The sequence below is a fragment of the Furipterus horrens genome, unplaced genomic scaffold, assembly GCF_987537825.1.
Source record: "Furipterus horrens unplaced genomic scaffold, mFurHor1.1.pri manual_scaffold_8, whole genome shotgun sequence".
Taxonomy (NCBI): domain Eukaryota; kingdom Metazoa; phylum Chordata; class Mammalia; order Chiroptera; family Furipteridae; genus Furipterus; species Furipterus horrens.
This window is the reverse complement of record NW_028327178.1, coordinates 43,982,802-44,005,844: the sequence shown is the minus strand read 5'-3', so window position 1 is coordinate 44,005,844 and position 23,043 is coordinate 43,982,802. Positions and strand designations below refer to the sequence as shown.

The 23,043-nt window shown below is 34.3% G+C and overlaps 1 protein-coding gene and 1 long non-coding RNA gene across 2 annotated transcripts in view; one reads left to right on the top strand and one right to left on the bottom strand.

The window, feature by feature from the left end:
* The window catches only part of LOC150002825 (uncharacterized), a 48,987-nt gene extending 32,426 nt beyond the window's left edge, over positions 1 to 16,561 (top strand). Inside the window, exon 3 of the long non-coding RNA XR_016512726.1 lies at positions 16,344 to 16,561. This is a non-coding gene — a long non-coding RNA (uncharacterized LOC150002825). The remainder of the gene's footprint in view (positions 1 to 16,343) is intronic.
* SMCHD1 (structural maintenance of chromosomes flexible hinge domain containing 1) overlaps positions 9,858 to 23,043 on the bottom strand; it is a 156,991-nt gene continuing 143,805 nt past the window's right edge. Inside the window, exons 46-48 of the mRNA XM_090285762.1 lie at positions 16,272 to 16,430; positions 15,900 to 16,014; positions 9,858 to 11,347 (exon numbers count right to left, since the gene is read on the bottom strand). Coding sequence (XP_090141888.1) covers positions 11,323 to 11,347; positions 15,900 to 16,014; positions 16,272 to 16,430 — 299 coding nt within the window. The 3' untranslated portion in view covers positions 9,858 to 11,322. The remainder of the gene's footprint in view (positions 11,348 to 15,899; positions 16,015 to 16,271; positions 16,431 to 23,043) is intronic.

Sequence of the window (23,043 nt, the reverse complement as noted above, 5' to 3'; positions counted from 1 at the left end):
AAAAGTCTCTGCCCATTTTAAAATGAGATTTTATTTTTCCTTCTATTGAATAGTATGAGTTCTCTATATATTTTGGATATTAACCCCTTATTAGCTAAATGATTCGCCATTATTTTCTCACATTTGGTATCTAGTCTTTTCATATTGTTGATGTTATTCTTTGCTAGACAGCTGTTTTAAGTTGATGTAGTCCCACTTGTTTTAGTTTTGTTGCCTTTGCTTTTGTTGTCAGATTCAAAAAATCATCACCAAGACTAATGCCTGTTTTCTTCTAGTTTTATGGTTTTAGTTCTTAGGTTCAAGTTTTAAACCATTTGAGTTAATTGTTGTATATTGTGTAAGGTAGTTATGCAGTTTCATTCTTTTGCAAGTGGCTGTCCATTTTTCCTAATACCATTTATTGAAGACTGTCTATTCCTCATTGTATATTTTTGGCATCTTTGTCATAAACTAATTAACCATATTTGTGTGGGTTTATTTCCGGTCTATTTTTTCCATTGATCTATGTCACTGTTTTTATGCCAATAACAATATGTTGATTTGAATTTTTACTCTTGAGTTGTAAGGCTTCTTTATATATCCTAGATATAAATCCCTTATCAGATATATGATTTGTAAATATTTTCTCCCCTTCTTCCAATTGTCATTTCACTTTGATAGATCTTTTGAAGCAAAAAAGTGTGTAATTTTGATGGTCCGATTTATTGCTCTGGCTTTTGATGTCATATTCAAGATCATTAAGATTTACCCCTATGTTTTCTTCTAGAAGTTTATAGTTTTTGCTCATATTTAGACCTTCCATGTATTTTGATTTTATTTTTGTACATGGTGTGAGGTAAGGGTGCTACTTAACACTTTCTGCATGTGGCTATGTAGTTGTCTCTACACCATTTATCAAAGACTATTGTTTCTCCTTTGGTTGATCTTGACACCCTTGTTGAAAATCAACTGACCAGGCATTGAACAACACACTAAACCACATGGACTTAACTGATATATACACAAGTTTTCACCCCAAAGAAGCAAAATATACATTCTTTTCAAAGGCACATGGGACATTTTCAAAGATAGACCACATAATAGGACACAAAACAAGCCTCAACAAATTCAAGAAAATTGAAATCATATCAAGCATCTTTTCAGACCACAATGCCTTGAAACTAAAAATCAACCTCAGGGAAAAAAAATCAAAGACACCCAAACTCAAGGAGAATGAATAACACGCTCTTAAATAACGAATGGGTTAACAATGACATCAAAGAGGAAATCAAGAAATTTCTAGAAACTAATGACAATGAACACACAACAGCCCAAAACCTATGGGACACAGCAAAAGCAGTCCTAAGAGGGAAGTTCATAGCAATACAGGCATATCTGAAAAGGCTAGAAGAATCTCAAATAAAAAACCTAACCATAAAGCTACAAGAACTAGAACAGCAACAACAAACAAAGCCTAGAGCAAAAAGAAGAAAGGAAATCATTAAGATCAAAGCAGAATTAAACGACATAGAAACGAAACGAACAATCCAAAAAATCAACAAAACTAGGAGCTGGTTCTTTGAAAAAATAAACAAAATTGACAAGCCTCTAGCCAGGCTCATTAAGAAAAAAAGAGAGAAGACCCAAATAAACAAAATCAGAAATGAAAGAGGAGAAATCACGACTGATACCTCAGAAATACAATTATAAGAAATTACTACGAACAACTATATGACAAGAAATTTGACAACCTAGTAGAAATGGACAGATTTCTAGAAACATATAACCTTCCAAAACTGAATCAAGAAGAAGTAGAAAAGTCACAACAGACCAATAACAAAGAAGGAAATTGAAACAGTAATCAAAAATCTCCCTCCACACAAAAGCCCTGGACCGGATGGCTTCACAGGCGAATTTTACAAAACATTTAGGGAAGAACTAACTCCTACCCTCCTCAAACTATTCAAAAAAATCCAAGAAGAGGGAAAAATCCCAAACTCTTTCTATGAAGCCAGTATTACCCTAATCCCAAAACCAGGTCAAGACACAGCAAAGAAAGAATACTACAGGCCAATATCACTGATGAACATAGATGCTAAAATCCTCAATAAAATTTTGGGAAACAGGATCCAGCAATACATCAAAAAGATCATACACCATGATCAAGTGGGCTTCATTCCAGGGATGCAAGGATGGTTTAATATTCGCCAATCAATAAATATAATACATCACCTAAACAAAATGAAAGACAACAATCACATGATCATATCTATAGATGCAGAAAAAGCATTTGATAAAGTACAACACCCATTTATGTTGAAAACACTCAGCAAAATGGGAATAGAGGGAGCATATCTTAACATAATTAAGGCTATATATGAGAAGCCTGAAGCCAACATCATACTCAATGGACAAAAACTGAAAGCATTCCCCCTGAAATCAGGAACTAGACAAGGCTGTCCACTCTCCCCACTTCTATTCAACATAGTGTTGGAAGTCCTAGCCACAGAAATCAGACAAGACAAAGAAATAAAAGGCATCCAAATTGGGAAAGAAGAAGTAAAACTATCATTATTTGCAGACGACATGATAGTATACCTAGAAAACCCTATAAAATCCACTAAAAGACTACTCGATATAATAAGTGAATTTGGTAAAATAGCAGGGTACAAAATAAATATACAGAAATCTAAGGCATTTCTGTACACCAACAATAAAATATCAGAGACAGAGACAAAAAAGAAAATACCATTTACTATAGCAACAAGAAAAATAAAGTACCTAGGAGTAAACTTAACCAAAGAGATAAAAGACCTGTACTCTGAAAATTACATAACATTGAAGAAAGAAATTAAGGAAGATACAAATAAATGGAAGCAAATACCATGTTCTTGGATGGGAAGAATCAACATCATCAAAATGGCCATACTACCCAAAGCAATTTACAGATTCAATGCAATGCCTATTAAAATACCAATGACATATTTCACAGACCTAGAACAAATACTCCATAAATTCATATGGAACCAAAAAAGACCCAGAATAGCAAAAGCAATCTTGAGACAGAAGAACACAGCAGGAGGAATCACAACACCAGATATCAAACAGTACTACAAAGCCACTGTGATCAAAACAGTCTGGTACTGGCATAAAAACAGACATATAGATCAGTGGAACAGAACTGAAAGCCCAGAAATAAACCCAGGCCTCTATGGTCAACTAATATTTGATAAAGGAGGAAGGAACATAAAATGGAGTGAGAAGAGCCTCTTTAACAAATGGTGCTGGGAGAACTCGACAGGGACGTGCAAAAAAATGAAACTAGACCACCAACTTACACCACACACGAGAACAAACTCAAGATGCATTAAAGACTTAAATGTAAGCCGTGATACCATAAAAGTCCTAGAGGAAAACATAGGCAGGAAAATTTCAGATATCACACGTAACAATATCTTCACGGATACATCTCCTAAGGCAAGAGAAATAAAGGAAAAAATAAATAAATGGGATTACATCAAACTGAAGAGTTTCTGCTCATTAAAAGAAAACATCAGCAAGATGAAAAGGAAACCAACCACATGGGAAAACATATTTGCCAATGATATCACAGACAGGGGACTGATCTCCAAAATATATAAAGAGCTTATACAACTCAACATCAAGAAAACAAACAACCCAATTAAAAAATGGGCAAAGGACCTGAACAAACACTTCTCCGAAGAGGACATACAGAAGGTCCATACGCACATGAAAAAATGCTCAACATCATTGGCCATCAGAGACATGCAAGTAAAAACCACAATGAGATACCACCTTACACCTGTCAGAATGGCCATCATCAACAAATCAACAAACAACAAATGCTGGCGAGGATGTGGAGAAACAGGAACCCTACTGCACTGTTGGTGGGAATGCAGACTGGTGCAGCCACTATGGAAAACAGTATGGAATTACCTCAAAAAACTAAAAATGGAACTGCCATTTGAACCAGTGATTCCAACTGCTAGGATTATACCCGAAAAATCCTAAAACCCTAATTCAAAAAAACTTATGCACCCCTATGTTCATAGCAGCCCTATTTACAATAGCTAAGTGCTGGAAACAGCCTAAGTGCCCATCTGTAGATGAGTGGATCAAAAAACTGTGGTACATCTATACAATGGAATACTATGTAGCAGAAAGAAAGAACTCCTGCCATTTGCGACAACATGCATGGAACTAGAGAGAATTATGCTTAGTGAAATAAGCCAGGCAAAGAAAACGAAATACCATATGATATCACCCAATACAGGAAACTAAAGAGCAACACAAACAAACGAACTAAATAGGCAAAGACTAGAATAGTAGTCAGTAGGGGGGAGGGGGGAGGGAGAGAAGGGGGATAAGTAAGGGAAGGGTCTAGTCAAGGAACGTATATGAATGACTCATGGACATGGACAACGGGGAGGGATATAATTGTGGGAGAAGGGATGGGCTGGGAGGTGGGAGCAATGGGGGAAAAATGGGACAACTGTAATTGAATAACCAAAAAATAAAATTTAAAAAAAAAAAAAGAAAATCAACTGACCATAGAAGCATGAATTTATTTCTGAATTCACAATTCTCTTCCATTCATTGATGTGCCTATTTTTGTGCCAGTATTACACCGCCTTATTATCATTGCTTTCTAAAAGTTGTGGAACTGTGAAGTGTAACTCTTCCTTTAGTCTTCATTTTCCAGTATTATTTCAGCTATTCTGTATTACTTGGAATTCCACATGAATTGTAGAATCAACATGTTACTTTGGATTAAAAACTCAGCTGAATTCTGATAGGGGCTGTGTTGAATCTGTAGATTAAAAAGCATTTCCATTTAACAATGTCAAGTCTTCCAAATCATGAATGAGATTTTTCCCATTCATTTTGATCTTTAATTACTTTCAGCAATGTTTTGTGATGTTCAGAGTACAAGTTTTGTACTTCTTTAGTTCAATTTATTCATCATATTGTGTTCTTTTTGATGCTATTGTAAATGAGATTTCTTAATTTTATTTTTTTCTCATTGCAGGTATATAGAAATATAACTGATTTTTTATATAGGTCTTGAATATGCAACCTTGCTGAACTCAGTTATTAGCTCTAGTGGTTTTTTTAATGGGTTATTTATTTTTATGTACAAGATTATGTCATATGCAAACAGAGATAGTTCCACTTCTTTTTGTATTTTTATTTTTCTTGCATAATTGCTCTGGCTAGAACCTGCAGTATAATGTTGAGTAAGAGTGTCAAGAGCAGGTATTTTTGTCTTGTTCCTCATCTTAGGAAAAAAGCAACCAGTGTCACCATTAAGTATTATATTAGCTCTGTTTTTTTTATAATGACATTTACCAAGTTGAAGAAGTGCCCTTCTATTACTACTTAGTGTTTTATTTAAAACCATAAAAATGGGTTGGATTTTGTTTTATGTGTTCTTTGCATCTATACACAAGATCATGTAATTCTTTTTAATTCTATTGCCGTGATATATTACACCAACCAATTTTCAGATGTTAAACCACCCAATCTTGCATTCTGGGGATACATTCTACTTGATCGGAGTGTGTGATTCTTTTATATGTTGCTTAATTTGTTTCCTAGCATATTTTAAGAATTTTTGCATCCATGGTGGTAGAGATATTGGTCTGTAGTTCCATTATGATGTCTTTGGTTTTGGTTATCAGGGTACTATTGACATCATAGAATGAGATGGGAAGTATTCTCTTCAATCTTTTTGAAGTTTGTTAAGAATTGGTATCAATTCTTTAAATATCTAGTAGAATTCAGTGCTAAAGCCTCCCAGGTCTGGGCTTCTCTTTGGGGACAGTTTTCCTTTATTTTAAAAATCACTGATTCAAAACCTTCCCTTGTTATGTCTATTCTGGTTGTCTATTTCTTTAAGGCTAAGGGAGTAAACCCCGACAGAAAATCCGGAGCCAGAGTCCCTAAGGCGGTTTGACGTTGTAGTCAACACCGGCAACTCCTGCGGCGCACCTGAAGCCAAGCTGTATTGACTCCGTCTTTCCCTTGGACCCTTCAGCTGCGAAGAGAGGGGGGGTCTGCTGCATGGGCAACAGCAGACCCTCCATATCACCCTGCCCAGGCTCTGTAGCTTCAGCTTCACTGGAGAGGACACTCCAGCGTCATCGCAAGATGTCGACTCAACACGGGAGGAGACAGATACCGTGTCACTCCCGAGTCGGACTGCACAACCATTCTCGGCGGTGCAGATAGACTCTTAAGAAGCTACACCATCGTCTCTCGAGACGGACGGCTGCTGAACGAACAAACGATTTCTTTATAGTCAGTTCCAGCATTTGTGTCTCTCTAGGAATTTGTCCATTTCAACTAGGTTGTCTAATTTGTCCACATATAATTATTCATTGTATTCCTTTATAATCCTTTTTACCTATGTAAGATCAGCAGAAACGATCTTTTATCATTTTATGAAATAATCTCTTTTATTTCTGATTCTAGTATATTCTCCATTCTAAGATATTCTTTTTTTTTTTCTTGGTCAAACCAGCTAAAGGTTTTTCAATTTTGTTGGTCTTAAAAAAATTTTTGGTTTCATTGCTTTTCTCTCTTGTATTTTTCTAGTCTCTTATTTTATTGCATTCATTTCCACATTAAAGTTTATTTTCTTCCTTCTGCTTAGTTTAGTTTTGTTTTCCAATGTCTTAAGGTCAAAGATGAGGTTACTGATTTGGGATCTTTCCTATTTCTTAATGTGGATATTTATAGCTATAAGTTTCCCACTAAGCACTGCTTTAAGCAACGCATCCCATAACTTCTGGTGTTATTTTCACTCATCTCAAAGTATTTTCTGAATTCCTTTTTATTTCTCCTATGACCCACTGGTTATCTAGGAGTGTATTATTGTTTAATTCCCACATATTTGTTTCCGTTATTTAAAATGATTGCATTTTGACCAGGTAATGTATTTTATATTATTTCTGTCCTCTTAAATTTTTGGGTTTGTTTTATAGCCTAGTCTGTGGTCTATCCTGGAGAATGTTCCATATGTGCTTAAGAATGTATAATGTTGGCCCTGGCTGGGATGGCTCAGTCTACTGACCACTGGCCTGCTAACCGAAAGGCTGCCAGTTTGATTCCAGGTCAGGGCACACACCTTGGTTGTGGGCCAGGTCCCCAGTTGGGGCATGCAAGAGGCAAACCAATCAATGTTTCTCTCTCATACGTCGATGTTCCTCTCCCTTTGTCCCTCCCTTCCCCTCTCTCTGAAAATAAACTCTTTTAAAAATAGAATGTATAATCTTGTTGGGTGAAATCTTTTCTGTTTGTGAAGTCTAGTTGGCTTTTAGTGTTCTTTTAAGTCTTTCATTGTGTTCTTGGTATTATTGAGTAGTTGGTCTAGTTGTTCCATTATTGAGAATGAGGCATACCCGATACCAAAACCAGACAAAGAAACTACAAAAGACGAAAATTATAGGCCAATATTCCTGATGAACACAGATGCAAAAATCCTCAACAAAATATTAGCAAAATTAATTCAGTAATACATCAAGAAGATCATATACCGTGATCAAGTGGAACTTATTCCTCCTATGCAAAGTTGGTTCAAAGTCCACAAATCAATTAACATGATATACGACATAAACAAAATGAAGAATTAAAGTCATAATATCATATCAATAGATGCAGAAAAGCATTTGACAAAATCCAACATCCATTTCTGATAACTCTCAGCAAAATGGTGATAGACAGAACATACCTCAACATAATGAAGGCCATATATGACCCAAAGCTTACATCATACATACTTAATAGTGAAAAGTTGAAATTTTTTTAAGATCAGAAACAAGACAAGGATGTCTACTTTTACCACTTTTATTCAACACAGTATCGGAAATCCTAGTCACAGCAATCAGACAAGGAAAAAAAGGCATTCTAATAGAAAAAGAAGTCAAACTGTTATTTGCAGATGACATACTATATAAAGAAAACCCTAAAGATTCCACCAAAAAACAATGAAAATAAATTGATGCAGTAAAGTAGCAGGATACCAAATTAATATTCAGAAATTGTATTTTTATACACCAAGAACAAACTATCAAAAAGAGAAATTTAAAAAAAAAAGAATCTCATTTACAACTGCATCAAAAAGAGTAAAATACTTAGTGATAGATTTAACCAACAAAGTAAAAGACCTGTACTCAGAAAACTATTAGACACTGAAGAAAGAAACTGAAGATACAAATAAGTAGAAGTCTATATAGTGCTCATGGACAGGAATAATTAACATCATTAAAATGTCCAAATTATCCAAAGCAATCTACAGATTCAATGAAATCCCTATCAAAATACCAATGATATTTTTCACAGGACTAGAACAAATAACCCTAAAATTTACATGAAAGCAAAAAACAAAAACAAAACAAAACCAAAAAACCCTGACTAGCTATAGCAATCTTGAGAAAGAAAAAGTTGGAAGTATCTGCTACCTGATATCAACCTATACTACAAAGCTATAGTAATCAAAAAAGCACAGTTCTGGCATAAAAACTGATATATAGATCAATGTAACAGAATAGGGAGTCAAAAAATAAACCCATACCTATGTAGTTAATTAATCTATGACAAAAGAAGCAAAGAGTATAAAATGGAATAAAGACAGTATCTTCAATAAATAGTATTGGGAAAACTAGACAGATACATGCAAGAAATAAAAATGGATCACTTTGTAAGTTAAATAAATATCTAATAACTATGTTGTACATGTGAAACTGCCCTGGCTGGTTTAGCTCAGTGGATTGAGCGTCGGCCTGCGAGCTAAGTGTCGCTGGTTCGATCTTCCAGTCAGGGTACATCAGAGAAGGAAAACTCTGACTCCAAAAAACCTCCGCTGCCTTGCGGCATACCTCTTCAGGGGAAAGGCTAAGGGAGTAAACCCTGACAGAAAATCCGGAGCCGGAGTCCCTAAGGCGGTTTGACGTTGTAGTCAACACCGGCAACTCCTGCGGCGCACCTGAAGCCAAGCTGTATTGACTCCGTCTTTCCCTTGGACCCTTCAGCTGCGAAGAGAGGGGGGGTCTGCTGCATGGGCAACAGCAGACCCTCCATATCACCCTGCCCAGGCTTTGTAGCTTCAGCGTCATCGCAAGATGTCGATTCAACACGGGAGGAGACAGATACCGTGTCACTCCCGAGTTGGACTGCACAGCCATTCTCGGCGGTGCAGATAGACTCTTAAGAAGCTACACCATCGTCTCTCGAGACGGACGGCTGCCGACGACATGTGAAACATAGTATAATAACTGCAATTGAAAAATAAAAAAATAAATAAAAAGGAAGTGATGTATAGTCTCTATTACTATTGAATATTCTTCATTTCTGTCAGTTTGTGTTTCATGTGTTTTGGTTCTCTGTTATTAGGTGCATGTGCTTATAATGTTTATATTTTCCTGACAGATTGACCCCTTTATCATTAAAATGTTCCCTTTTTAATCTCTAATAATTTTCTTTTTAAAGTCTATTTAAAAGTTACTTTGTTACTGACATGTAGTTAGTCCTATGATGGTTGCATCTGTATTGAACATGTACCAAGATTTTTTCTTGCCATTATTCACTAAACAATACAGTATAAGAACTATTTACATAGCATTTACATTGTATTAACTACTGTATGTAATCTACAGATTTAAAGTATATGGAAGGATGTGTGTAGGTTATATGTAAATACTACACCATCCTATATAAAGAACTTGAATGGTTGTGGATTATGGTATCAAGCAGGGAGTCCTGTAACCAATTTCCCATATACCAAGAAATGGTGTCCTCTTTTGCAAGTCAAACAAGTACGAAGTGTTCAACAGGCATGCAAAATAGAACATCTTAAGTTAACATGTATAAAGTAATTTTATAAATATAATTCCATAACCATGAACAAGAGATGATTCCATGAAAATGTTTAGCAGATATAACTGAAAAGTCATTTTAACAATATAAAAATGATACAAATTCAAACTTTTTACTAAAAATTATTAGATACTAAAAATATAATTGAATTAATCCCATCCATTAAAATAATTGTAAATAACCATGTCAGAGAGTCAAAAGTATAATAATTATAGAAGATGAGACTTTTATCTTTTTAGACTAATATTTAAGAACAAATAAATTTTACTTAAAAGGAATCTAATCTTTTCTTTAGCTAACTCTATTATTGCCATTTTATTTCTTTCTTCATCAAAAACAGTTAAATGACTTCCAATTATAAAGACAGGTTAGCAGTGTAATAGTTTTTACCAAGATATTAACTTTTATGAAGCTTTCAATGAAAAAAAATCTATTAAATAGGAAAAAAAACCCAATCCTCTTTTATTAACCTCACTGTGTATTTAGAAAGGATTTAAAAACATACACATTTCCTGGGACACAAAACTGTCCAAAAGTATTTCCTTACAAAGTAACTTCACAGACCAATACGACTAAACTTATACAAAGACATATACATAGACATGTTATTTTTTAATACGTAATTCAAAGGTGTTTGAAGCAACTTCCTGGCAGGCCCTTATTGCATTAATGTGGAAGTGTACAAGTTCTTTAACCCTTTAAAAATAGTAATAAAAAATTACAAAATAATGCAAATGTAGAATTAAGGCTGAGATTATATTAAGAGTCAAACAATACTTATAAAAATGAATGCTGCGGCAATTTTATATATATACAGGATAAGTCTTTAGAAATTTAAAATGTTACTGCTGTCATAAATTTAACTCACAAACTTTTTCATGTATTTTAACATTTGAATTCCCAGATACCTGTGCTTTTTCTATTTTATTTTGACCTCTTCATTAAGAGTTTCCTCCCATATTTAAAATTAAATATCTAAGCTCTGGAACTTTCCTTAGACACAACAGACAGAACAGTTTTGTTAAATAAATTCACACAAAAGTAATAAAAAGATTTTTTTCCAAGAAATAGTTCTAGCATATCTATAGTAATCATATTGAAAAATAGTACATATACTTTTCTTCAGGATTAATAAATGTTGTGTGCCAGTTTTACAGTCACTGCCATTTTGCACATTTTCCTCTGACACATCTGCAAGGTAATGACATCCAAAGGTCATGTTGACTAGAATAATTACAGTAAATCCATATCATCCAGTGAGATTCATATAATTGAATGGCTGCTTCCAGTCTCATCTGGACAGACATGGGAATGAATGCCCCAGATGCTTGTACTGTCCCCAGAAATACACAGTTTGGTAAGTCACCATCTTGGTCTTCTGAAACAGAGCTGCAGAAGGCAGGGCATTCTTACTGAGACCAAAGGTCCCCTCTTCTCTGTCACCTTTCACACATTTGTTTTGGTTACAGTCCTGGTCATAATGGGAAAAAATAAAATTATATGTATCAAAGTTTTCCTTTCCCAAACTCCCACGTCAAGACTTGTATGGTTAAATATGCAATGGAACTATATTCTATTAATTATGATAATTCTCAGTATAAATATATTTAATCAAATCCTTGCACATAATCATTTCTTTGACATGTATGCCAAAAAGAAAAAAAAAAAGTTAGAAGTCCTAAAAGTAAAGGCAGTAAACATAAATAAAAAAAGGGGTAATTTATTTGTACCACACTTCCTTACAATGGTATGTCTCAGACCCCAAATCTGAAATTTTCACCGAATCCCCCTCCAATTTTCCTTAAATGAAGTTACAATTTAAAAAAATTAACAACACTTATAATGCTTGTTACAAAAAAGGTACAAAATAAAGACAAGCAAAAGAAAAAAAGACATTTAAAATGCCTATAGTTCCATTCACATAGAGATGAACACAGTGAATACCTTGGTATATATATATCTATGCCGGGATTCATCCAAATACCTTATTTTCTAACGACAGTTCCCTAAAGTGGAATCTCCAAATGGAAGATACACATTTTTGATGAAGAGCTAATTTGTGGTCTTTATGAGTGGAAAATGAATTAGAAAACTGAATTCTCTATTAAAGAAAATGCGTCTACTGTGTAGTAGAATATATTGTCGGCTTTTCTGTTGATTCTAAGATCCACGTGTTTTGCCCCATTTAACATCTCTGAAATCTACCTTTTAATGTGAGTTAATTTGTAGGGTTGTTTTTCTTTAATGTTCATGAAATAATTGTTTCTCTTATAATTAATGACATCTTAGAGTTAATGAAATATGGCATATAATCTCTATAAAAGCTTATAATAAATATGTAGGTATGCAATATACTTATACAAATATAAATAAAAACATGTGAATATACACACACATTATGTTGCTACTTCCTACTATTAAATTTGCTCCTGACTGTAGGGATAAAATACCACTATTTCAACACTAAGATACTTTAATTTCAAATGCTGTAGTATTTTTGAGATACGTGAGATCAGTCCAAAATTTATGTAGTACAGACCAAGGCTGTGTATGAGGAAATTACTAATTAAACAGTAAGTTATATTTCATATAAAACTTAAGAAATTTAAATTTTAAATGAAAATTTAAAAGTGATTTTAAATTTCCCAAAGATAAACAAGATGTAAAAGGAAAGGAAGCCATAGGCTAGAGTATATTAAAGTTTCAATCTAAAACTTCTAACACTGCCAACACAAAGCTAAATAATAATGCAATACTTTTTGTTGTTTGTTCTGTGTGTCAAAATCTGCATTGACAATATGGTTCTCCCTTTCTCTGTCTGAAAAAATTCATACTCTTCCACCTTTCCTCAATATTCTAAATTTTACTATAAATTGGTGCCTCTTTTGTCAGTAATTGTGCCCTTTCATTCATCCCTGGAAAATTTTCTTTTACATATTTTTTCTTCTTTCTAAGATTCCTAGTTTTCTTAAGTGGTTCTCTATGTCTCCATTTTTGTCTTCACATATTTTTTCTAGGAAGTTTCTTTTCCAGTCCTTTGAATTTTTTATTTTAACAACAGTCTTTGTAATCTATAACCTTGTCCCACCTGTATCTTTCTCTTAATACCCTTGGAGTTTTGTAAATATAACTTCTTCAATCTCATTAAAAATTACAAATTTTAAAAAGTGTTTGACTGAATTATCTTTCAGGGTTGGCTTTACGATTTATCTTGGATATTCTCTCATATGCACATATGCATGATGATTCTTGGTTGTATGATTATATTTAAAACAGCACTGTGCTGCTGGCCTGGATTTCTTCTCCTGTTACAAAAACAGAACTATTTTCCCATCAAGTCTCCTTTCTGAGTGGAAATTTTCAGTGAGACAGGGCAGATCAGGGTCAGTGGGTCAGCAAGCTTTGCTTTAAGTGTGTGGCTGGAGTGCCAACTATCAGGCTGCTAGCTCCCTAGATGCCAGCATTAGACAGGCCTCTAGGGTGCTACCAACTATACCTGAAGCCAATATACCAACATTTAATTAATGGTCATTGTTATCTGTGTAGCTGTAATGCCTGGAAACAAGAGAACAAGACTTTCAAAGTTTATGTTTGAACATTTGACATATTCTAGGCTATGGTTTCCTCTCCTTTTCTATTTTGCTCTCATCCCCCCTTTTGTCTCTTGCTATTGTCTCTAGACTATTTCCCAGTTCCTCCTCCTTTAGTATATTCTAGCTTTGTTTCTATCCTGTTATTACCAGAAAACTTCAATCAAATGTAAAGGCAGAATAATGAAGACATTTTCAGATATGCAAGAGCTCCAGTTTTCTTTGTATACACTTTTCCTAAGAAAGTAGTAAGAGAAAGGCAAGGAATCCAAGACACAGTGGATTCAACCCAAGAGAGTAGCCAAGGAAGACCCAGGAGGCCTACAGTTAGCACTAGTCACTGGAGCAGGAGGAAGAGTATGTGATCAAGATAAATAGTGAAAGACAAAAGAAAGAAAATTAGAAACTCCAGAAAAATTTATAACATCCAAGAAACAATCCAAATAAGAACTGGATTAAAATTTAACATGATTTTAAGAACTGATACAGTATGAGAGATTTATTTGATCCTGCTTTTTAAAATTATTTTTAAAATATTTTATTTATTTTTAGAGAGAGGGGAAGGTAGGGAGAAAGAAAGAGGGGGAGAGAAACATCAATAAGTCGTTGCCTCTCACACGCCTGCCAACTGGGGACCTGGCCTGAAACCCAGGCATGTGCCCTGCCTGGGAATCGAACCAGTGACCCTTTGATTTGCAGGCCAGCACTCAATCCACTGAGCCACACCAGCCAGGTATCCTGATGTTTAAAACACTGACTGGTGACCCAGAACTTTAGAGAGAAAAAAACCTAATCCTAGCACACAATTTTGCCTAGTACTAATTTTTTACATAGTCATATAAATGTATGTGGTCTACTGTTCTTTGCCTTTAAAAAAAGCATGGAGAACTTGATTGTGGTTGTAGGGTAGAATGCAATAAAATAATCACAATAGAGAAAAAATTCTAAAATAATTCAGAATAATTTGGTCCAAAAGTCATTAGGGGATCCAGGTAAGACAAATCTCCACACCAAGGGGTTGGGTGAGCTGTAATGTCTGAAAACTGGTAAGACAGACTTAAGTATATTTTAAAAATGGAGGCAACAACAGAATAACTAAAACTAAATACTTAAAACAAAGATTGCCTCTAGGTTATGGAATAAGATGAAGAGGCACAGAATACAAGATTTCATCATCATAAGCTCTTTCAATATCTGTGCTGTCCAATATGGTAGCCATGAGCCATATGTGGTTCCAGAGCATTTGCAATGTAACTAGTCCTAATAGAGATGTGTTGTTTTCAGAATTCTGAAGACTGTGTACGAAAAAAATATTTTAAAATACTTCATTAATAATTTTTCATGCTGTTTACATGTTTCAATGATAATATTTTATATAATGGATTCAATAAAATTTACTATTAAAATTAATTATCAGTTACTTTTTAACATGGATCCTAGAAAATTTCAAATCGCACATGTGGCTCACATTATAGTACAACACAATCTTTACCATTTGATTTATTGTATATATGACTTTGTAAATGATAATACTACTACAAACAACATACTAATAAACTAAAAAACTTTAGCCCATACCACATCTGAACTGCTAAAATATCTTAATGAACAAGATCCAAATCAGTGACATCTGTAGTAGTGCTATTGTAACTGCAAGGTCTTGGCCCTAATTCAGTGCTGAGGCTATGATGTAGCTTCAAGTATATGTACTTTAGAACTGCTCAGCAGGAGTTTCTTCACTGGTTTCTTAGAAAACTGAAAAAGTGCTCCCCATCTTTAATAAAACATATTTTAAAATTATGGGAAACTGCATAATTATAACATTTTGTCCAGTCTTTTGATATCTTGTCACATATATTTTCTCCTGTAGTATTTTAGAGCATATCCTAGGCATTACATTATTCCACTGATAAATACCTCACTACACATTTCTGTGTTATGGTTTTACTAAAATCTAATCTAAAAAGAATAGTTTTTTTACCAAAGAGACTGCAGAAAGCTTTCTTGATATTTTGGTCAGTTATCTAAATGGTATATCTGATTTTCTGAACCAAACATTATAAGCAATTTTTAAATAAGTAACATACCAATGGCTTTGCATATTCTGTATTTATCATCCTATGAAGTAGAATGCAGTGTATTTGAAAGTTAAGCCAAACAGAAAAGCAATTAAAATTTTAACACTAACTTTAAATATAACATAAAAATAAGCTACTAAACTTTCCAAATAATTAGCAAAAATCATTTAGAGAACTGGAGTATCCTAGAAGAATATAATGATTATGTCTTTCTTCATTAACCATCACTTAGTTCAATTTAAAAAACTCTGGCTCAAGGGGGAAATTAGAAATAAACTCATGCTATTTTTTAAAGCAAAATGAGACAATAGCTTTGATAAACTGATAACAACTCTTAGGTCATAAATAGACTCACCTATTTTGTCTTATAACTTCTCTTCTTATTCTTTTAGGAGGGATTGGACAATCTGTCATTTCAACCTTTGTTGGATGACGTAATGAATCATTGCATTTAGATGTGAGAGTTATAGCTACAAAAATAGAAAATTAACTTTTAAAAGACTGGAATTATAAGCAAGAAAAGCAAACACATCTCCATTTATAGAAAAAGAATTAATAACACTGAGAATGATTCTTATTACTCCTGCTGAGAGAACCATTTATCACATGACTTAGAGGTTAAGATTAAGTTCTAGCTCATTCACATTCTTTCTTCCTATGGTTAAACCTCTTTAATCATAAGGATCTTCACACAGAAAGTAGAAGTTAACAAAAAGCAGGCACATACCTAGTTGTTGCTCTATTTGTTTCAGATTTTTCTCCTGTTCATCAAGTTCTTGTTTTTTCTTCTTCATTTCAGGAGACTTGAGATACTCTAATTGACTGTTAAGGTCATTGGTCAGACTGTTGAACTTGTCCAGAGCATTACGATACTGTTGAAGAAGATCTGCGAAGAAACCAAAGACATTGGATGAAAACTACTGATATCACATCAAATTAGGGTTTTAGGAAAGAATTAGCAACACTGGGTACTATGTTATAGTATCATGTGGAAACTACTTTTAAAATCACAAAACATTCAATGTAAAGAAATGAAATAAAAAAATATAGTTTAGACTCCAGCACAAGACTTGCTGTCTTGTTAAATTTTAATTTTCTTCAATGGCTTGACTTTAATAAGTTTAATTCTGTGTAAGGAGTTTTCTACATAAAAGTGCTCCGTAAATGGGATCACTCATTGAGTCGATGTTTACATCCTGATTGATGTTCAATATTCAATCTTATTCCACAGACAAATTTGGGGGGTAGAGAGTGTAAATGCATTAAATGTAGTACTGTTAGAAAATCACTGCTTCTAACAAACATGACCATTACTTTACACAACTTTAAAAAATGCACTTTTGATAAAAACATCTAATTTTCAAAATATTTAACTTAATATTACTTATCTAAAAATGTATTACATTATACTATTTATCACCTGTCTGTATGATTTACTAGACAATAAATATTAAATACAGTGACTATACTCTAGTCCAGGGGTCAGCAAACTACAGTCCATGGGCCAAGAATGGTTTATATAATTTTAAATGGTTATATTATAAATGGTTATATAAAAACCTTCAAAATACTCTTGATTTTGCCTCTTGCCTTACAAAGCCTAAAATATTTACTCTTTGTCTTTCTGAGATGCTAGTAACACACAAAGATTATCAATATTTATGAGAATGAAACACCCAAACATTTAACAAATACAGAGGAGTTTACACATAACACTGTGAAAGAAATTATTTAAGAGTCAGGGTACATTAGATATAAGATATAAAATGACATATTCTGTATTTTAAGGGTCAATAACAGTAGTCAAAAAGAAAACTACCCAGCATTCTGGGAATCTATACTAAAGAGTGAATGAGCAAATACACACACACACACACACACACACACACACACTCGTGTATTTAAATACAAATTCTATTTGTGTAACTGAGTGATGACAAGGTCCTTATGTTCCTTAACTTTTTATGACTTATTGGGAACTCTTAAAGGTAAAGGTATCTAGAAAAAAGATTGGTTTTCTGGTATGGTAGTACTTTTTGTTTCATAGGAAAAAAAAAAAGCTTTCTATGTGCCTAAAATATACTTATTTTATATGTGAATGAGTTACAAAATTATCCAGACCTGTATGTCAGTGATGCTGCACTTCAGAAGACAACATAAAACTTTAGATCATTAAGGACTGAAATCCTACTTATAGTCAAATGTTTTAATAGAACATTAGTCTTGTTATTTATAATATTAAATATTTTCCATTAACTGTAGCAACAACAGTAGGATATTTTATGCATAAAATAGACAGCAGCTTAATTTAATGTCTTATCAACCCCTAATTTTTACATATAAAATGTAACTTCTATTTACCATAGTGTCTCTAAACGTATTTCCTGACATAATTTATGAAAATTTTGCCAAAGATAAAAATTCAAAATTCATATTCAATTGTTTATAAATGATTTTTGAGCTTTTACAATATTTACCGTCTGAAATTTTTTTGTGGAAAAAAATAAAACTATTGAAGCTTTACTATGAAAACAGCAAAATACTTTTAAAAATCAGTTCATATAAAGGGAAGAAAACTAAAATTACAATGTATTAATTTCTGTTTGATATATATTAAGAAAGATATGTTATTTCAATGTATCTAAGGGAATGACTACATAAGCAAAGCTACTAAAAATAATACAAAGAATTGAAAGTATATATAAAGGGCTATTAGGCAAGTTAAGGTTGCTTAGAAGGCAGAAGCTACTTTCTTACCACTGGAAGACTTAAGCAATTAGAAGAGTAGGTAGACTTTACTAAAAATATTTAGGTCTCTTCAAACTTTGTGTTCTATATGATCCTAAGAACTTACTGGCAAAAACACCAAAAACAAACAAACAAAAAAACCCAAAACAAAAAAAAAAACCTGGTAAGCACCGATGACTGAGAAAAAATTATGTGAAAAAAATACACTAGAATCTCTGCTTTGATTTGTTCCAAAATAATCTTACCAGGGAGAGGAGGAGAGAGCCAAGTTCTAAGAGGGGTAGGTGTAATTGAAATAAAAGTAGCTAGGTGATAGGTCCATGGGAATTCATTATATACTTGGTTTATTTCCATAATAAAACAAAACAAAGTATCTTTGTCCTGAAAACCACAGCACTTACTAATCTTGGTCATTATTTCTAAAAAACATTAAGAATGTTTAACTTAAAAAAAATAAAAGGATTGTAATAATTGAGAGGGTAAATATTAGAATTAATAATTAAGCATGACATAAAGTATAAATAATGTCTAAGCTGGCCTACATATTGGGAATATATGAACATAAAAGTGTTAATTAGTTTGATGAAGTAATGATTACGAACTATATATTGATTACTTATTGGTTATTTAAAAAGATTGTCTTTTCTTTCTTCTGTTCCTATCCTGGCTTCTACAATGTCCATACTTATTTTTTAAGATCTCTATAGAAAATCTGGGGACTTCCGGCGAAGATGGAGGCCTAGACAGACACAATGCATCTCCCTCCACAACTAAGAAGAAACACAACTACCACAAAATTAGACACAGCTAGAAGCTCCAGAAAATCGAGCTGCATGGAAGTCCAACAAACAAAAATACAAAGAAATACTCATCCAGACAGGTAGGAGGGGTGGAGCCGGGGCGGAGAGGACCCAGTGTGGTGGCGGCAGCAGCAGTGGCAGTCACACGTTTTAAAAAGTATGGAGGGACATCTGGGGAGCACTCCTACCACCAGATCAGACCGCACAGCTCACGGTTCCAGCACCAGGGAAAATAAGGCCTCGTTACTTCTGACTGTGAAAGCCAGTGAGGACTGGGGTGATGGAAAAAAAGGCCAGTATCTCAACAGAGTTCACTTGTTTAAAGGGCCCCCACGGTCCTAGAATGTCTGCAGACCCATCCACTATGGGGATGAAGGCCAGGGCAACAGCTAGAGGTGCCAGGCCCATACAGAAGTGGGAGAAGTGCCTGGAAAAGGAGTATTGAGCAAGTAGCATTGTTCCCTCTCTGACCCTTCCCCAACACACAGTGCCACAATGTGCTGAAACAGGTTACCCCATACTGATGAATACCTAAGGCTTTTTTTACCCCTTACAATGTAACAGATGGAACAGCTCTACTGAAGACACAGAGGCAAACAAACATAGGAGCCTGTCAAGATGAGGAGACAAAAAAGTATGGCCCAAAAGGGGGACAGATCAAGGTTCCAGTGGGAGAACTACACAAGGAGATAGTCAACCTAACAGACACGGAGATAGACAACCTAACAGATAAAGAGTTCAAAACACTGGTGATAAAGATGCTCACAGGCTTGACAGATATGCTTGAGTATGGCAAATGCATAAGGGAAGAAGTGAAGACTATGCTAAATGAAACAAAGGAAAATTCACACAAAACCAATGGTGAAGGGAAGGAATCCAGGATTCAAATCAATGAATTGGAATATAAGGAAGAAAACAACAGTCAACCAGTACAGAATGAGGAAACAAGAATTGAAAAAAATGAGGAGAGGCTTAGGAACCTCTAGGACAACTTTAAACGTGCCAACATCCAAATCATAGGGGTGCCAGAAGGAGAAGAGGAATAGCAAGAAATTGAAAGCTTATGTGAAAAAATAATGAAGGAAAACTTCCCAAATTTGGCAAAAGAAATAGACATAAAAGTCCAGGAAGCACAGAGTCCCAAACAAACTCGACCCAAAGAGGACCACACCAAGACACATCGTAATCAAAATGCCAAAGTTTCAAGATGAAGAGAGAATCTTAAAAACAGCAAGAGAAAAGGAAAGCGTTAACCTACAAAGGGTTGCCTATAAGACTATCAGCTGACTTCTCAAAAGAAACTTTGCAGGCAAGAAGGGACTGGCAAGAAGTATTCAAAGTGATGAAGAGCAAGGACCTACAATCAATATTACTCTATGCAGCAAAGCTATCATTTAGAATGGAAAGGCAGATCAAGTGCTTTCCAGACAAGGTAAAGCTAAAGGAGTTCATCATCACCGAACCATTATTATATGAAATGTTAAAGGGACTTATTTAAGAAAAAGATCAAAACTATGAACACTAAAATGACAACAAACTCACAACTATCAACAACTGAATCTAAAAAATAAAAACAAAATCCAACTAAGCAAACCAGAATAGGAACAGAATCATAGGTAAGGGGATGATGTGGAGGGTTATCAGCTGGGGGGTGGGGGGGAGAAATGGGGAAATGGTGCAGGGATTAAGAAGCATAACTGTTTGGTACAAAATAGGGGGAAGTTAAGAATAGTATAGGAAAGGGTGAAGCCAAAGAACTTATATGCATGACCCATGAACATGAACTAAGGGGGGTGGGATTGCTGGAGGAAAGTGGCGTACTGGGTGCAGGGGACAAAAGGGAAAAGAAATTGGGACTACTGTAAGAACATAATCAATAAAATATACTTAAAAAAAATCTCAGATAATATAGAAAAAAAAGGTTAGGAAAAAACTGGTAGGTCTACCATCTTATTTTTTGTTTTTTTAATTTTGGTCTTTTCATTAGACAAGTTTAATTTTAACATGTGTGATATTTGCATTTATACTTTATAACCACTTTCCATTTAACATTGTAATAAGCATTTCCAAGATTATAAATTCAATGAAAGCATTTAACATTTCTAATGTTTTGCTTGGAAAACAAGGCTGCAATATTAATCTGAATTAAAAAAAAAAAAGTCGTGTCTGTTCTTAGCATTGTTTATTTAGGCATGTTTCCTAGAAGATCAATTAGCCGTTCAAAGAACATGAGTATTAAATAATAATTAGTAAGATTTTCTGATTATAAAAGTGACACACACTGTTTACTGAGAAGTGGAAAATATATATTGCAGAGGATAATATTTTAAGGATCTAAGTGTCTTTGCTTCTTAATGAGAGAACTTAATATATTTACATGTTACTCAAGGTCCTATTTCTAATCATCTTATTTTATAATATGTAAATATTCACTTTTCCTTCTTTTTGTTCTGATTTGCTATTATCTCATATTAAATATTAGAATGCAAAATACTGTGTAGGTAAAATTATTTAGAAGACAAATGCTTTGCTTTCAATTTTGCTATTACAATTTTTGTGGTGGTTGTCTAGTTGAAAATTGTTTTTTCTCTGCAAACATCCCATGATACACTAGAAGGAGGTTCCTCAAAGCTCTGCTCTTTGTGATCTTTACTATGGCTGGCTGATTCAGGAGGGAAAATCTCTCTTCTAGGAGTGGTAGAATCTGAGTTGTTAGAAGATGTACTCCAGGGTGAAGGTGCAAGGAACTCAAGGCTGCAGAATGTCCCAGAGCCATTCTTCGTTTTGTCTTGGCTGCTTCCAATCTCTTCTGAATGTGTGATTCCTTCCAATTTCCTCCCAATACATTTTTGTTTTGCTTCATGTGGTCAGGGCTGGCTGATATTGTTTACAATCAAAAGTACTTTATACATATCCGTAATCTTAAAATTGTCTCATTGATTTTTTAAAACTGTCTAATATTTGAGTTCTTATTGTTGACTCAGTCTGTATACAGAATGTATCTTTCAAGATATTTATCAATAAGGATAAGTAACGTATATTTTTGAATTCCTTGTATTATTTGTCAACCTTACAAACCTAAACAATACAATAGGGCACAGGAATCTTTACTTACAATATTTTCTTCCCTAAGATCTATAGATAATGCCTTATTACTGTATTGACATCCAGATGCCCAGGGAACCTAGAAATGCTGTCAATATTGCACCTGTGTATTTCTAAAGTTCCACAGGTACGGTAATTGTCTTTGGGAGCACTGCCATAAACAGTAGTGCTTGAGTGATAAGGATTGAGGCTTTTTTATGTTCATTTAGAGCCCTGACTGAATTTTTTTTTCTTTCTGATTTCTTAACAATTTGTTTATATAAATTATTGTCTACAGAGATTTTTGCAAGCATTCAATGCCATCATAAACTGAAGTATGAACCTTTGTATTGTATGTAATTTTAATTTTCTGTATATTATGATGTTTTGATATCCTAAAAAAACAACAACAATAACAAAAACCTTCCTGGCTGAGAAAAGAGACTGCCCCTCCCAGAGTTAGTCAATTCTTGAAGATAGCAAAAGGCCAAGCATGCAAACTAACAAATCCAGAGCCAAACCTTCTCTATCTGGCCTGTGCACACTGAGAAGCAATCTTCTTCAGCCTTATCATCTCAGGGCCAGATAACAGGCAACTCACTAAGACCACGCCTATAACCCAAAGTCCATTGGAATTACTAACACTAGTCAATCCCAAAATGTCCCCTGTCAAGCCTTTCCTTTCCTGCAGAAACCCCAATAAAGTCTGTGGCTTAAGCACTCTCCTTCCTGTCTTCTGCCTCCTGACCATGTTGGTGTTTTCCCTGTGGCCCTGCATGGTGTGTGGGGCCTCCTGACTCCAGGACCTGTGAGTGTAATAAACTCTTTGCCTGGGCCTTTCCAGTCTCCTTACAGCTTCGCCTGACT